We start from the raw sequence: 17213 nt of genomic DNA on the forward strand, positions 1-17213 counted from the left end.
AAACTCTATTCTTCAATCTGCATTACTTATTTTAACTTCAAAAAAGTGACATCGCTTCAGTATTTCGCTAAGCACAGTTAAGTACCTTTCTGAATATTACTTTTGCTCAGTTTCCCAAGTGGCATTTCAGCCATGTTGATCTCAAATTCCATCATGGCAGCTCTGAAATTTTAATATCAATATTTCAGATAAATAAATAATAGAGAAAACATAAAGAAACATATTTTCTGCACAACCTGTATGTTTCCACATTAAAAAGCATCGTCATTAATTCTACTAATGGACGAGCAAGTTGGCTGTTCACATCATTTGGATTTTTCTTTGTCATCTGCTTGTTAACCCCATAATCCTGCAAAATTCAGCAAGCTTAGCATGACTGCAAGAAGTGAACATCAAAAATTGAAGGGCTCATTTAGTTGTGGAAAACAGTTTTCATTTTCCATTTTAGTTTTTCAAAAAATTACAAAAATTAAGTTAATTTTCATTTTTACAACATTTGTATGAAACAAATGAACCACAATAAAAAGTTTTGCCACTATTTGCTCGTGGAAATAATTGTATTTTCTATTTTAAAATTTTCAAATAATTACAAATTTGTCACCTTGTTTTTCAATTTTCCAATTTATATAGAAAAGTTGGAAAACATTTTTTTATTATTTTTCTAGGTTTCTAATTCTTACTTTGCCTATGGGAGCAAGGAATTTTGGATCTTGGGCTTTAATTTGTGTGGATTATGTATCGAGTTTCTTCAAAATCCATGCAAACCTAATCCACAATCCCAAATTCTACCTCTATAATTTTTGGAAAATTGAAAAACAAATTTTCTATTGTGTATTGTGAAATCTAGAAATAAAAAATAAAAAATAGTTTTGCAGATTTGAAAAAACTCTCTATTTTTCTACCCTTTTTATACGAATCTTGAAAAAACTGAAAAAAGTAAGATAAATTTTTTATAATTCTTCTGAAAACAAAAAATGGAAAACATTTTCACAACTAAACAGGCCCGGAGAGTTCACAAAAATTTTCAATTTTTGCAGAGTACAAAAGAATAAGGAATACAATGTCCAAGGGGAAAAATCTTCCTGGCTGCTTTTGAAAATTTTGTTTCTGTTCCCATGCCTCAAATGGATTCCCAGTTTTCTCAAAGAATAAACGTCTGAATTCTTGAATTGCATCTGATTTTGACATCTCGTCCAATTTCTTCCCTCCAATTTTATCATTCCCAACACGACCCCATTTCCGAAACACATAACAATCTGAACCTTTATCTGCTTCGATTATTTGTAGAATATAGTAACTTCATACAGCAGAAAGAAGGTTATTATAAAATACATTAAGATCACAAAAATAAAAAAATAAAAAAAATAAAAGACAAGGGGAAGGAGCAGAAATTAGTAAAGAGAAAGAAAAAATTACAAAGTCCATTATATCAGGAATATTCACGCGACAGATCACAGTGGGGAAAGGAATAATGAAAAAAGAAATCATAAAGTAATTACATCTCAGAAAATGGAAGCTTTTCTCTTAAAGAAAACAGCATGCAGCAGTCTTCTTCCACATTACATAATTTACTTCAGACTCACAATTGACAAAACAGCAAGACCTGAATACATCTAACTTTCGAACTTGAAGGAAATATCTTTGAGCTATGTAGCACAAAATTTTCATTCTGATGTAGTTTATGTAACATACATCATAGTTTTTTAGAAAAAAGAATGTTTGGAGACGAAGGATGGGGCAGAATGCATTCAAGAGGCAAAAGGGTAAATATAAATGTTCACAATATAAATGTAACCAGCCAGTGCACAAGATTGGTTGATTTTACTGTGCAGACCATTTTCCCCTTTATGTCAAGCTTGCTAATAAAGCAAAAATGAAAATTCCTGTCTATGCATGTTAGCTGATATTGACTTGCTTGATTTTCAATCAACACAATAAATCTTATTACTTATTCTCTCAAATCAACTTTTAAAACAGAACAAAAGCTGGTGTGGAACCCACATAAGGCATGTAGAAGGTTTGGCAAATTCAGACCACCAATTATGTTTGAATAAAAATTATTATTTTAATTTAATCTGAAGGCATGATTAAGTTATGTAAGTTAATAATTTTTTATAGAAAATTGAGAGCTTAAAGTTTTCACAATGTACTTTGAGAGAGTACTTCTACAAGGACTGTGTGTTGCAATAGCATGCTAAGGATGGGAGATCTAAGTAAGCATTGCCCCACATCAAAGAACGTAAGATGGGGGAACCTCTCGGCTCTATAAAATCTCACTCTTTCCTGATAATAAAAATTAAAACTTTTTATAGAAATTTAGAGTCTTAGAAAATAAATTTTTTCATTTGATTAGTTTTTTAAAAAAAATTACAAAAAATTTAGTTAGTTTTTTTTTTATTTTTACAACATTTGTATGAAATTAATGAATAACAATAAACAATTTTGGTACTGTTTTCTTGTGAAAATAATTTTATTTTTTATTCAAATAATTACCAAAATGTCACTTTATTTTTTTAATTTTCTAAGTTTATATAGAAAAGTTAGAAAACATCTTTTCATTATTTTTCCAATCTTAAACTTTAATTTCTATGGATTATATATAGAGTTTCTTCTAAATCCACACAAATCCAAACTCAAGTCCAAAAATCAACGATTTCAAATGTCACCCTAAAAAAATTTAAAAATTGGAAAACAAATTATATTTTTTAATTATTTTAATATTTATCAAAAAAAAAAAAAAATTTCACATTTAAATAGACTCTTTATATTCTACTTTTTTAATACAAAACTTGAAAAATTAAAAAATGTGCTAAAATTTTATAATTCTTTAAAAAATAAAAAATTGGAAAACAGAAAATGTATTCCACAACTAAATAGACCCATAATAAAATTAGTTTAGAAATCAATTTTAAAATAAACCTAAATAAAATACAATTAAATGAATATGAAAATATGTACTCACCATCCAAATTCTCAATGAAGATTAGTGAAATTTTAATATATAAAAATAAACATACAATTAAATTGTCATTAAATAAATATATAAATATGAATATACATGTTTTTCATGTGTATAATCAAAAAAATTGAAAATATAAAACAAATCAATTTAGAAGTAAAGATATAAATAAATTATGATTAAACAAATATATAAATATACATATGAACTTGATGTTGCATAAGATTGTAATTGTGTCTTTATATTAGGTCTATTTTTGTCAAAAGGATTCCTTAATTTATGATCCAGAACTAGAATCAAAAAATCATCTCTAACCATTTCTATACGTAAAAGGTGAGAACGGATGATTCTATACACTCCAACAGTGAATTTGGTCAACTAATGCTTTGTATTTAAAAAGAGTGAAGGGAAAAACTAATAATATGGATAATTTATAAATATAAGCAATTCATTTTAGCCCAACAAATGTAACACTGGAAGTTATTGTTCATAATGTAACACTGGAAGTTATTGTTCATATTTTGAAAAATTTTATTTTTTAAAATATTTAAATAATACATTGCTTCATTTTTGAGAATTGAAGTAAAGATAAAATTATATATGAATTTTTTAAGAAACTGTAACATTCAATTTTTTGAAAAACAGATCTTATCCTCTTCTTATTTTAAAATTTTCAAAAAAAAAATCTTCATATCATAATTTTGGAAGTAATTTTTTTAATAATTTTAAAAAATAACAAATTAGATTCATATTTTCAAAATTGAGGCCCCAATTTTCATTTTATTTTTTAAAAATTTTGATCAACTAATGTCTATATTTTCTTGATTTTGTTAAATCAAAATAAACATAAAATGAGATATGGTATTATTTTTGGAAAAAAAAAAACAAACAAACAAACATAAATGTCATCTTTCAATTTTCCAAAAACAAATTCATGTTAGGTGTTCAATTTTTTATTTTTAAAACAATGTAAGAAACAAAAATTCTTGATTTTACAGTTATAAGAATAAGTTTAAAGTAATTTTAAAAATATTTTTTAAACAAAAAATGAATATTTGAATTTAAAATTTCATATTTTTAAAGAAAAAAAATTTGAAAAGTAGAAAATCGGAGTTTGGGCTACATGGCTCCACATATCTAATTTTGTAAATGCTTTTCGAATGCAAATACTTTTACAATCTTTTAGGCACTATCTGTAATTTGGTAATAAAAAATTGTATAAGAGTATGCTTAGAGACACACCTATGTATATGCAAAATAATTATTGAGCTGGAAAACCCTTTTTTCTATATAGTTTCTTAATTTTTTTTTATTTTTAACGGTTAAAAGTGCATACAATTACACAAATACGTAGCTTAATTTTAGCATCAAGGGAGTCTTTGGGAGTGGACTAAACTTGATATAAATATTGTGCACCAACTAGTCTTAAAGGCTTAAGCCATAAGATCTTAGGGTCATTTTAAAGTCTATTGAAGGGATGACTTAAGGAACTGGAACTGGAAGCCCACATTGCTGACAACTAACAAGCAAGTGCATATTGTGTTATATTACAATCTAAAGAAGTAGTCAATAATGAAAGCTTTAACAAATATATTATGCACTGTTATGTTCAATGCGCAAATTTTGAGTTGTCAATGTACCAAGGTAGGGATGTGTGATCATGTTAAAAGAATTTTCCTTTGCCACTAGCAAGTTTCAAGATAGGCGATGGAGGACGGGTTCTGAAAATAAAAAAGAATCATGTGGCACAATCAACAATAGACAATTTCTTTCTTTTCCATAATGAAATCAACACTTTAAGTGATGACAATAATGATTCGGATAATACAATGGTAAGTTTGCATAAAAGTTGGGTATATAACCTATTTACACTATAATCAATGAACAAATTCTATTGAATCTCTATTAAAGCACTTAATACTGCATGTTTCATTATGGTAATTTTTCATTCTCGCAAAATTTATGTACACACATTGTTGTATATTTTCTTGACCCTTCTTAAAAAACTACTATAATCTTTTCACCAAAAGCATAAACCTACAGGAAATATTTGGAATAAACAGAATTAAGGCTGATATATTTTCCAATTCTTAAAATCAACTACAAGCTTGCATCAAGAAACAAAGTTTGTACACTTAACATTTGTACTAAGGGAAAATATATATATATATATATATATATATATATGTAATAGATGCAAAACTTAAATAATTGCATACCACATTCAAATCTGTTTATATGATAAACTATGTCCAATAACTTGACACAAAATAAACTTTGAAGACACAACTTAATATCATACATTCAACTATAATTCAATTTAAGGTTGAAAAAAACTATGATTTAGAAATTCAATAAAATATATTATGTTGATAAATGGAAAATATTAACTTTCAAAATAGAACCTTAGGATTTATTTTTAAATAAATAAGTTTTATAGATTTCAATCCAGGTGAAATTATTTAATTAAATTTTATGAAATTTATTTGCAAATCTATAAATAGTTTTTTATTTGGAAACTAGCAAATTAAGGAATTAAAATTTTTACTAAAAAAATGATCTTTCCTATTACAAGCCCAGTCAAATTTGATAAGTTTGCAAATGAATTTCACAAATAAAGATTAACAATTAATTTTCTACAAAAAATATATTTAAATATAAATATTGATTTGAGTTCACATTTTAACTAATAGTACACCGAACACATGATACCTTTGCAAATGAATTCACTTAAGAGCTTATTTATAAACGAAGTGAATCTTTTTTCTTTTCTTTTTTTTTTGCATTCTAAACATTGTTTTGATCAATTGAATTTTACAAATATTTTTAAAATACTTCTTGTGTGCTTTAGTTTTTTTTTTTTTTGCGATTTTCTATGCATAAATCAATAATATTCTTAAAAAAATATATTTTATTAGAAAGAAATAAAATAAAATAATATTTATTATAATTATTAAGCTGGGCACGTGCATTTTACTTGTAATTACAAAAATGCCACCTTGTTTTCCAATTTTCCAAATTTATATACAAAAGTTGGAAAATATCTTTTCATTATTTTTCTAGGTTTATAACTCTTACTTTGCATATGGGAGCATCGAATTTAGATCTTGAACTTTAACTTGTGTGGATTATGTAAAAAGTTTCTTATAAATTAAAAAAAATCTAAATTCAAGTCCCAAAATCCATGATTCCAAATATTACCTTATATAAATTTTGGAAAATTGGAAAACAAGTTGTCTTTTTTGTGATTATTTTGAAATCTAAAAATAAAAAATGAAAAATTGTTTTGCACATTTAAAAAGCTCTATATTTTCTTCCTTTTAAATACGAATCTTGAAAAATTAAAAATTTAACTAAATTTTTTAGAATTCTTCAGAAAAACTAAAAATTGAAAAACTGAAATGTTTTCCAAAACAAAACGGGCCCTAAATCTCTATGGAAAAAAGGATGGATCTCAAGTATCCTTCCTATTTCATAAAGGTTCAATGGTTATCATATCTCCTTTATTTCTTGAATCCCTTTGACAAGTGGGTGTGTCAAAAAGACAACAAAAAAATATGCCCCCCCTAAGGAATAGATAGGATCCCGCAATTGGGACTAATAAAACCCATATTAACTCCTTTGGAATTCAGCCCCAAATTAATGGAATGACTTTGGCCAAAATTTAAGTTCCCTGAGGAAGGAGAAGGATTAGAAAGAAGACCAAAATGACCTTTCAAAGGGACGACAGATTATTGATATTTTAAATCATTGAATACTGTGCACCTTGGACGGTTCTCAGGTATTGGCGAACTGAAAATAGAGTTTTCAGCTAGCCAAGTCTCTTCCATCACAGCTGAAGACTTCAATAACATGTCATAGCCCTCACACAGCCAGTAGAGTTTTCCTATCAACTTTGTGTAACTGACTAAAGCCCATTTCCTACAATTTGAAGATCAAGTTGCACCACCAGTATAGATCACTGACAGGAAACCTTTGCATGTGCTATTCTCTCTCTCAGCACCCAAAAAGCAGACTAATCAGTAAAGAACCCTTCTTAACAATTCATTTAAACTAATCTAGAAGGAAAAAATTTGAGTTCATTGCCGCCACCTCTTTCTTAAATGTAGTGCAACCTTCTTAGCACTCCTTTTGAACCCAAGCTCTACAAGCTTCCTGCTTCCACCATAGGTCAAAAGGATATATTCACGGGGCCTCCCCACAGCTGGTTAGCTGCACCATGCCTCCACACCACCAAAGAGTTCAACCACAAAAGTTCACATTGATGAACCAAAGTAAGGCTTGGGGAACCAAAAGAACTTCGATCCAATACTCACTAGTAAACAATGACAAGGGATGCACTCATAACACACCAAACCAACTTTGACATTCATGCAGTTGTCACTCACGACCATCATAAATTTATGTGAAATTTGACAGCACAATCTCTCTAGCAACACATAACAATGATGCAGTTCATTGATGAACTAATGGACCTAAGAATTAGACTCCTCCATGCCTCAAATCCACATCAGTACATAACAGCATCTCCAAATCCAATCCTGCAACCAAATATTCACATCCAAACTGCATGAAATGGACCTAGGCCAAGTTTTCAGAGACCCCAACAAGAATCAAATAAACTTCTCCTCCACTACAGACAAAAGCATGCACAGGCTACTGACTTTCCTCAAAAGTAACCATACCAACATTATGAAAAAGACCATCTATCTATTTAGGAAGATGGTTGTTCAGCAGGCTCTAACAGACCTGGACAGCAGGCTATTTTTCATTCTCATGTTTTTCAGAGGACAATTTGTCCTCCAATTTTATTTTTCATACTCATTTGTCACCAGATTCAAATCCATTGTGATCGCGCTGCCCTTTCTCCACCATTAAAAGATGCTGCTTCTTTAAAACATTATCAACACAAATGACCATTCTCACCACAACTATAGCACTCTAGCCAATTCTTGTCACTCTTCTTTTGGTTAAAAAAGCCCTGGCCTGAGCACAAACTACCATATATTTGGGCATATGGTTGCCCACCCATTTCCTAACTATCCTCACATACGAAATCACCTTCTCAACATCCCTGCCATATGAAGCACCTTGATCAACGGACTCTTAAGTGATGATTATTCAATTCTATCTGGATATATAACATAATCTACCAGTAAAACATATAATCCGCTGCTCCAAATTTTCTTCAAATTTCCCTTCCATTCGGTCGTCTCCTATCAATGATTTCCCCAAACAGTTCCTAAATTGGGGCTCAATAGTGCCTAAACCCCCTAGGATTTAAGCCAAGAGCAAGAGAAATTCAGGTAATAGATTGAAAAGCTGAAAAAGTAAAATAAATAAATCCACCTGTTAACACCAGTTGATAGATCAGACATATTCAAAGTAGTGTTGTAGATGCTTTTCCCATCTTCAAGGATGTGACCAGAATCTTGCAGGCCAGAAGATTCATGCACCGCACTTCGCCCCTTCACTCTGATGGTGACCATACTGGAGGTCTCACCAATGGCTTCGATTTTGTATAGATCAAATGGAAGCTTCTTCTGTCTCTCAAAACAGTCAACCAGATAATCTTCCCTGACAATAGGTAACTTCATCCTCCTATCAAGATGAAACCACTCCAGGTTATATGAGAACAAATTGAAAAGAAATACTCATCACGCATAAATTGAATGGCAGCTTTACCTTGCCTTCCTCATCTCAGCATTGTAGTCATCCGTCACTCCACTCGCTACTAAGCAGTTAGTATCTGGCACAAAATTTTGTTATATAATAATGAATTATGCAATCTTGTCACATTAATGCAACAGTATCACTTTGCAGCAAACAAACCGAAAAGCATTTATTAAAATTTCACTTGATGGAACAGATACCTTTCTTGATCTTTGTATGAACCAGCCCACCTGCTCCTTCTATCTTGCTCTTCCACTCTGCCTGCACGATTGCATATTACTTTAAACAAATTAAGTCCTAAACCTAATTATGACAAACCCTAACACAGTTGAAATAGCTATCAAAAATGCTCACAGAGACATTATGACAAACCTTAACACCATCAAAAAAGCTATTAACAGTGGTTGCACAGACATGTTACAAAATAAAGAAGGAAAACAACAAAGAAAGATTCATTATACCATGGACTTGTCAGGCACTCCAGCAAAAGCAACTTTCAGATCCCCTAAATTTTCACTCTTTGATGATTGAGATTGGCTATTAATAGATTGACTTCTGGGAGATGTGTTAGATGACGGTGGGGGTAGTATCCGCGCAGGTTTCTTGCTCTTTTGTGATTTAAACCACTGGAAAAGATCAAATAAAAGTAGTTATAATTTGTGAACCTGTATGCCTGGCTCAAATTTTATGTTGAATACCTTGCGTAGATATTCATTAGTTGCTTCCTCAGGGATTTTCCACTTCTCTTTCAGGCGTTTTGGTTCAACAGTAGAGTAAGAACACTTGCTCCATGCTGACAGATACCCATGGCACCGATACATGCCTCCAGAATAACGAAGACAACCAGAACATATTGTGCAGCTACCAAGTGCTCCAAACAGCATACCATCCGCACTTAACAGCAAAAACAACAGTGGAGAATGGGTGAATATCAATTAGAGGTTGAATAATTAGAGAAAAATGATAAATGTGAAATATGAATAACTAATTAATCAAATTCAAGTGAGATGGCATTATGACAAAATCAAGTAGTTGGTAGTGCACGCATTATAAATAAAAAAAATTAAAAGAATTAAAAAATAAATAAATAAATAAATAAGAGAAAGATACTGCCATGATTAAAAAAAAATTCACCAGCGGTCACGTAAATCAAGTTCTGATCCTGTTGAATCTTGACCATTGGCTTCAAGCATCTGTCGCAACTCCACTGGTGTCACATGCTTCTTAAGATCATCTTTTAGAGCCCACAGTTCTTTAGTTTGGGCCTCTAGCTTGCTCTCCCACCCAGATGCCTCCACGTGTTCATCCCCTGCAGTGTTGGCATTTTTCCCGGAGGCAGCCCTGCTCATAGACACATCTCCTTCAGCCTTGATAACTTTTGACTTCTGAGCACCACCAGAATCTTTCTTGCGCTTAGAGCCACCTTTAGAAGCAGATTTTTCCAAGAGTTCTCTATCTTCTTTTATCTCCAGGTTTGTGCCTGAAAGGAAAACAGTTATGAGAAAAGGACTATAATGTGTCCAAGCCAACAACAGTGCAGACAACTCAACAGCAGCTGAGGGGAAACACATATAATGCCAAAAATAATAATTATATTATACCACTTTGAGCAGAAGAAGGAACCCTTTTAACCAGGGCACGCACAGCTGCCTGATCAGAATCTGAAAGGCTAGCCCATCCAGATAACTTCTCCAATTGGGTAGGTGGAGATGATTCCATGAAACAGTTAGCATGATGCCATGCCAAGCCCTTAGCACCATCAGGCTTGGTGTATATACGGACCTAAATGAAAAATAAATTACAATTAAATTTAAAGTTAAATCAAAATTAGAACAAAATATAATCCTGGTGTTACTAGCTTCTTAAAATTACTGGCTGTTGAACTAATCATCGAATAGGTTCACATTCAGAACAATTGGAAAGGCGATGCAGCCATCAGATGTAGAGATGGATTTGGCTTATGGCAACCCATGATCGACAATCATGCTTCTATTTCACAGCAGAGATTCTCAAATTCAAGGATGAAATGTATTTAAGCCCTAGTGGCTAAAAGTGCCTGAAGCATGCTGCAAAAGGCCGACCTAGGCATAAGGGCTCACGCTTAAGGTAGCCCAGAAGGGAGTCAACTTGCATTGGCCAAAGCACCTAAAGTAAATGTAATTATTCTTTCCAATCACTCAAGATTTTGATTTTTCATGTGCAAAATATAATGTCCCAGTTGGACATCAATGAAAAACTTAATGGCCCATTTAATTTTGGAAAATAATTTTCATTTTCCATTTTAGTTTTCCAAAAAAATTACCAAAAAGTTAGCCAATTTTTCATTTTCTCAACATTTTTATGAAATAAATAAACATCAATAAACAGTTTTGGCACTATATGCTTGTGAAAATAGTACTATTTTTCATTTCTAATTTTCCAAATAATTACAAAAATGTCACCTTGTTTTCTAATTTTCCAAATTTATATAGAAAAGTTGGAAAACATCTTTTCATTATTTTTCTGGATTTTTAACTCTTACTTGCCGTATGGGACCATGGATTTTGGATGTTAGACTTTAATTTTTGTGTATTATGTGAATTTTTTCTAAATCTACACAAATCCAAATTCAAGCCAAAAAATCCATAGTTCTATACTTCTATGTAATGTATTAACTTATTTAAATTTTGAAAAATTGGAAAACAAGTCGTCTTTTTTGTGATTATTTTGAAATATAGAAACAAAAAAAAAAAACTGTTCTGCACATTTTAACAAACTCTTTATTTTCTATCTTTTCAATAAGAACTTTAAAAAATTACAAAATAAGCTAATTTTTTTTATAATTCTCTCGAAGACTAAAAAATGAAAACTGAAAAATGTTTTCCAAAACTAAACAGACCCTAAAATTTTTCTCAAAGAACTAAAAAATTTATATTAATTCCCCCAAAATCAAAAATATTTGGCAAAGTTTGATCTTTCCAATTTAAGTTAAAGGACATTCCTCAAAATCAACACTTTAGAAAACTAATCTAGCCTAAATATGACTAGGAGTTAAAATCATAAACAAATTATGAAAAAGACAGTTCTTAAGAACTTGATCAAAACTTGGTCACAGAAAAAGCTTCACAAAATTCTTAACAAATAAGGAGCATGTTCTAGACCATATCAACTTAAAGCTAAAGTTTCCAAAATAATTCAAAATGATGTAAAACCAAATTAATTAAAGAAATTTTATTTCAAACCGAGAAACCAAATTAATTATTGAAATTTTATTTCAAACCAATAAAATACAAAATTAAATTATAAATCAAGAGGGTAATCAAGATAAACACAATAATGAATCACTAACCAATCTTTGGTGAAGTCGAACCATGGTAGACCAAAAGTAGTGTTAGCATGTATCATTTGCCTAAATCTTGGTGTTAATTTATTTACAGCTGAAAATTCATTAATAAGCATTCTACAATAATTTTTAATAAATGTGACCTATGCCATTCTCAGGATAGCATATGCATCTTAAGCCCACTCGCCCCATTGACAATAACGATTTTGGTCTACATCAATGCCCACATCATCGGGAAAAGAAAAGTAGTTACAAGTTGTTTGATGGCACAAGATCAACAATGACTAAAGAGATGACTAATTCAAGAAAAATTGGAAGCCATCCCACCAATGATAAGAGGCTCTTTCAACAAACAATTAGCATTAAGAATATAACAAGGCAATGAGCCACTGTGTTCAAGAGCTACCAGGAGCAACCATCTGATTCAACCTACCAAAAAAAGGGGCAAGGATTGATGCAATTAGGGCAATACTGCACTAAAATTCCAGGTTTACACTGAACCAGCCAAGTGTTCCCACTCTGTCCTAGAAAACAATTTTCCATGAACTGTCAGGTATCTGCTGCAGTCCACACAACCATCTGGACATCAAAGATTAAATTAATGAAACTTTTGGCCCTTTCCTAAGGAAATCGAAGCATATACATATGAAAAAAAACTACATTCCCTTATATTTTATGTCAAATCATCAATAAAATTTTGTGAAACATAATGTCATAAAAAAGACCCAGATCTTCGATTATCAGCTTATCGACCACAAACGTTACCCTTTCTTCTTTTAGATGGCCCCCTCGCTTCTGCCAAGCATTCCTACTTCCGAATTGCACGCCACTGGGAGAATAAAAATAGCTATATATTTCTTTCACTCATCAAGCGAAAAATCCAACACAACCATTTAAGGGAAATGGATTCTCCCACAACCATTAGGCCAGGCGAGTGTTCCCAAAACCTATCTCCTCAATAGCCAAACATAGCACCACTCTTCAACTATCAAATTAAACTTAAATGTGACTTTAGAGGTGGTTCACTTCTTTAAAAAAAAATGAAATGGAAAGGTTAAAAAAAAATCAAGAAAAAGAAATGACGCGCTTTAAAAAAAAAAAAAAAAAAACACACATAACTCTAAAAGTACTTAATGACATATATGCATGACTACTGCTGGTTACAAGAAAACCAACCATACTTCACTGCTTAAGTGAAAAATACTGATCACCACACGGAATGATGCCTATCTATCTATCTATCTATCTATATATGTGAGAACTTAGACGGATAAGCACCCAAGTACATTGACATCAAGAAAATTCACCATGCACTTTCGATAGAAAGGGCCCCTTGGCCAATTTGGTCATAAAATAAGGGGAGCCATCCTTCAAGACGAGGAAGAGGGGCAAATGTTTAGTTTAAAGCCACAGCTAGCAGGTAAGGAGAGAGGGGAAATACAAAACAATATAAGAGTTAAATATTGCTTGGAGATCTCACTCTCTCAAGTTCTGTCATAAATGTTCTTGGGCATCCTAACACACGGCCAAGCTTAGGAAGTAGAGAAGGGAGATAATTTGTATAAACAATATAAGAGTTTGAGAGTCTCCACACAGCACACAGTAAGAGTTAAAGAAATGAAAGGGAGGATATAAATATTCCTAAGACTCTCTCTCAACAGAGGTTCTTGCACACCTTGACACAAAGTAACTGAATGCTGGCTTACGCATTCATCAAATTAGATACTTTCACTGATATCTATCTTCAACCTAAAAGCATATAATACAATGTCAGCTTCAACTACATTGGGTCAACTACTATTCTTGGACCATTTCTGGGTCGAAAAATTCAACTAATCCTTTCAGGATTTACTTGATCCTGAATCACATTAATAACTGTTGATGAAAATTTCTTATCAATTTTATCCTATACAGATTGTAGTGGGTTTACAAATCCAAATTCTGCCTCTCCATCAAATGGGTAAGAGTAAAAATCCTTGAAGGATTATGTTTCATTTGAAAGATTTAAAAATCCTTCAAACTTCAAAGGATTGAAACAAAAGAACCAACGAAAAACCCTTTCCAAGTTCACACCAAACAATTAACCGAGAAGTGGTATTCAATTAAGAACATCACATATGCTTGCACAATACGCCTCCTAAAAACTGGCATTTTCCCTACATCAACAAATTTATCAAGAGGCCATTTATTTTAACAACTGGTCAACTAAATATTCAAACTTTATTTTGATAAGTGGGTGCATCAAACATAAACTGATCGAATAAATCAGAAGTACATGGTTCTGACCATGATTCAAGATCACAATTTCCCTAACTAATTTTAACGGCCAAATTGTCCAATGCCTTTCTCAAATTTCAGTGCAATTACCCCAAAATTAAAAGTGAGTGTAAATTAATATTACAATAAGCTAAATTAACAAGGATTCTCACATTGTGCCTATCCAATGCTCCCTAACCACATCCCATTAAGGGTATGTAGGCAGCACATTTTAATTAAATAGGAGCAGTCCCAAATCATGCCTATCCTGCCTTCCTTGACTGCATCCCATTAAGGGTATGTAGCAGCACATTTTGATTAAATGGGAGCAGTCCCAATTTTTTCTGAACTCAAAGGAATACAAATTCTGTCAAAGTGAGATAATTGCAAAGTTTACAAATTTACCACTGCAAATCCATGAAATGATTAAATTGCCATTTTGAATTAATTGGGCTAACCTCCAAAAACTTATGGATCATAGCCTCCTAAAAAGTGCCAACTGGACCTTTAACCAGACCACAAATAAAATTAACAAAAATGACCAAAATAAGAATTTAATAAATGGTTTTAAATAGATTCATAAAAATAGTAAATAAACACAATACCAGTGCACAAAGCTCCCACGCCATTTCAGCGGTCAGGGAAGGGCAAGATGTACCACCTCACCTCCATAATTAGAGAGATGGTTTCCATGACTTGAACTCGTGTGGCTCGAGTGTAACACCCTTGCCAAAAAAGTAATAAATAAATAAATAAAATAGGCCAATAAAAAATAAAGTGGGCTTGATCCCCATTGCAAGGCGGGAGGTAGTCTTAGTTTTAAGACATCTGCAGCTCCAATTAAAATAAACAAAATATTTCCCCAACCAAACTTCATTTTCACAACTGCAGAAATTTCAAAACACAGTTATATTGATTGAAATCAAAATGAGCTCCTTTATCAAGGGATGTGACGACGATCACGAAAAACTCACATTAATACAACCCACTAGTTATAAGGGTGAATTGAGTTGACCAGATAATTAAAAAACTATTATTGATAAATTTTCTTTTGCTTAACACGGATTTGAAAAAGTTTAGCTTATTGTTTGTCACAACACAATTCAAAAAAAACAAAAAACCAATAACCCAAGTCATAAATAATTATTTTCTGAGATTATAGAATATAGACAGATGTCCAAACATATAACCCACCTCCCCTTTCATAATCTTTTGGCTGCAGCGCCTGCAAGTAGCACGAGAAAGTTTTGAAACTTCAACGCCACATTCTGAAACAGCAACAGCAACAGTACTAGAGGGTCCACCACCCTCTACGTATTTTCTTAATTTTTGTTGATCTTCCCACCGAAGCAAGTCTAGGCCTTCAACATCCTCAAGGCTAGAAGCACAAAAGGGCATTGAAATTAATCATTAAGCAAAAGCAATTTCAATGGAGTTAGCTATGAGCAAGGTAATGAGAATGCATACCATTTAATCTGGTTTGCTTTCTTCAGTATGCAGTCAACATGGTTCCACATCTGATTCACAAAACAAATAGAAATAAGATTTTCTTTTCATAGTTCGCGCGGTGGCAGCACAGATTTTTGAAGACCGTACCGGAAGACAAAAACCAAAAACTAAAACTCAAAAACAAATCGTATACTAGTCATGTAAGCATGTAACTATTTATTCATTGGAAAGTAATGTAGGGCCTCTTTGAGCTCCAAATACATAATCTAATTATGAGATAATATTACTCCTCATCTTGACAAATTGAAAATGAGAACCTTTCTTCAGATATAAGTACAAATGGTCCATTATTTCAGCCATTTTAAACGAAATTGTAAACAGTTTGTTTTCTCTCCTCTCAAACTTTCCCAAAAGCCGAACAAACCTAGAATGTATTCCAAGAAAAGAACAGCAACGGCTAAAAACCCACATCAAAACTATTCGTGAGGAAAGCAAATAACATGTTTTGAGAGCTACTAACTGTAACAAACAACTCCGTAACTAAAATAAGAGTGAACTGAAGGGAAAATCGAGGAAAGAGGTTGTGAGTGGAGTTTAAAAAAGAAGGCTGCGCACAGGCATGAAGCCATCAAACTGGGTGGCCTGGACAATCTTTCCGAGCCTGAGCTTCTCCTTGTCTATGGGTGTCTTGCAGGTCTTGCAGGACGATCTAGCTGACTTCGCATACTCCGCCTTCCAGGGCTTCGGCGGGTTCGCCATTCTCTCCCTCTCTGCCTCTCTCTCTTCCAAATATCTTCAGAGCAGAGCAGACGGGCTTCGACGGGCTTCTTCCTCTCTCTCTCCGTCTGTGACTGTCTCTCAGGAGAGTGCGCAGAGCTACGACGGTCGGGTGACTCGGGAATCGTCTTGATGCGTCTCAGGGAAGCTTTTCTCGGAATGTTTGCCCATTTTTTATTTTATTTTTTGGGAAAATAGCTTTACAGCCCCTTGAACCGGTCATTCATTCATTCAGCGGTTGGTTCACCTCCGGCCTCCCGATTGAGAAAAAGGGCAGAGAATAATTTCTTGTGATTATCCTTAATTACAGGAGCACTACCTTGAGGGTGAGTTTAGCTCCCCTTTTTTATCTTAATTTTTTCCTTTTAAAAAATAATAAATTAAATTAAATTAAATACAATACGTTAGTAATTTGATTTTTAATTTTTAAATATTAATTTCAAATTTCTACTTAATTTTTTTACAGTTTTACACAACTATTAATGCAATAGTTATGCTTCCTAAAAGTTCATATCCATTTTAGTTTTATAACATGGATTTCGAACATTAAGGTTTGGATTTATGTTGATTTAAACAAATTTTAATGTACTTTTATATTATTTCTTGTCAAAGTTTAATGCAAATTCAAACCGAAAACCTTGGGTTAGCCACTTTATAATTTTTTTACCAAACGCTTAGAGTTCGTGTAATGCAATTAGTTGGTTTCTAACTTTTTAATTCATATTAATGGCTCATTTACCCTAAATGAAATAATTTTTTCCTTATTAATATATGTCA

At 32.2% G+C, this 17213-nt stretch overlaps 1 protein-coding gene across 1 annotated transcript in view; it reads right to left on the bottom strand.

Moving 5' to 3' along the window:
- The window catches only part of LOC131155185 (poly [ADP-ribose] polymerase 1), a 29034-nt gene extending 12406 nt beyond the window's left edge, over nt 1-16628 (bottom strand). The window contains exons 1-13 of the mRNA XM_058108136.1: nt 16275-16628; nt 15678-15727; nt 15405-15588; nt 10234-10414; nt 9767-10112; nt 9331-9526; nt 9094-9258; nt 8833-8893; nt 8645-8708; nt 8309-8560; nt 1060-1297; nt 237-349; nt 86-162 (exon numbers count right to left, since the gene is read on the bottom strand). Of these exons, the coding sequence (XP_057964119.1) occupies nt 86-162; nt 237-349; nt 1060-1297; nt 8309-8560; nt 8645-8708; nt 8833-8893; nt 9094-9258; nt 9331-9526; nt 9767-10112; nt 10234-10414; nt 15405-15588; nt 15678-15727; nt 16275-16418 (2071 nt within the window). The 5' untranslated portion in view covers nt 16419-16628. The remainder of the gene's footprint in view (nt 1-85; nt 163-236; nt 350-1059; nt 1298-8308; nt 8561-8644; nt 8709-8832; nt 8894-9093; nt 9259-9330; nt 9527-9766; nt 10113-10233; nt 10415-15404; nt 15589-15677; nt 15728-16274) is intronic.
- Between the last annotated feature and the right edge of the window lie 585 nt (nt 16629-17213).

The sequence above is a fragment of the Malania oleifera genome, chromosome 5 (genome assembly GCF_029873635.1).
Source record: "Malania oleifera isolate guangnan ecotype guangnan chromosome 5, ASM2987363v1, whole genome shotgun sequence".
NCBI classification, from domain to species: Eukaryota; Viridiplantae; Streptophyta; class Magnoliopsida; order Santalales; family Ximeniaceae; genus Malania; species Malania oleifera.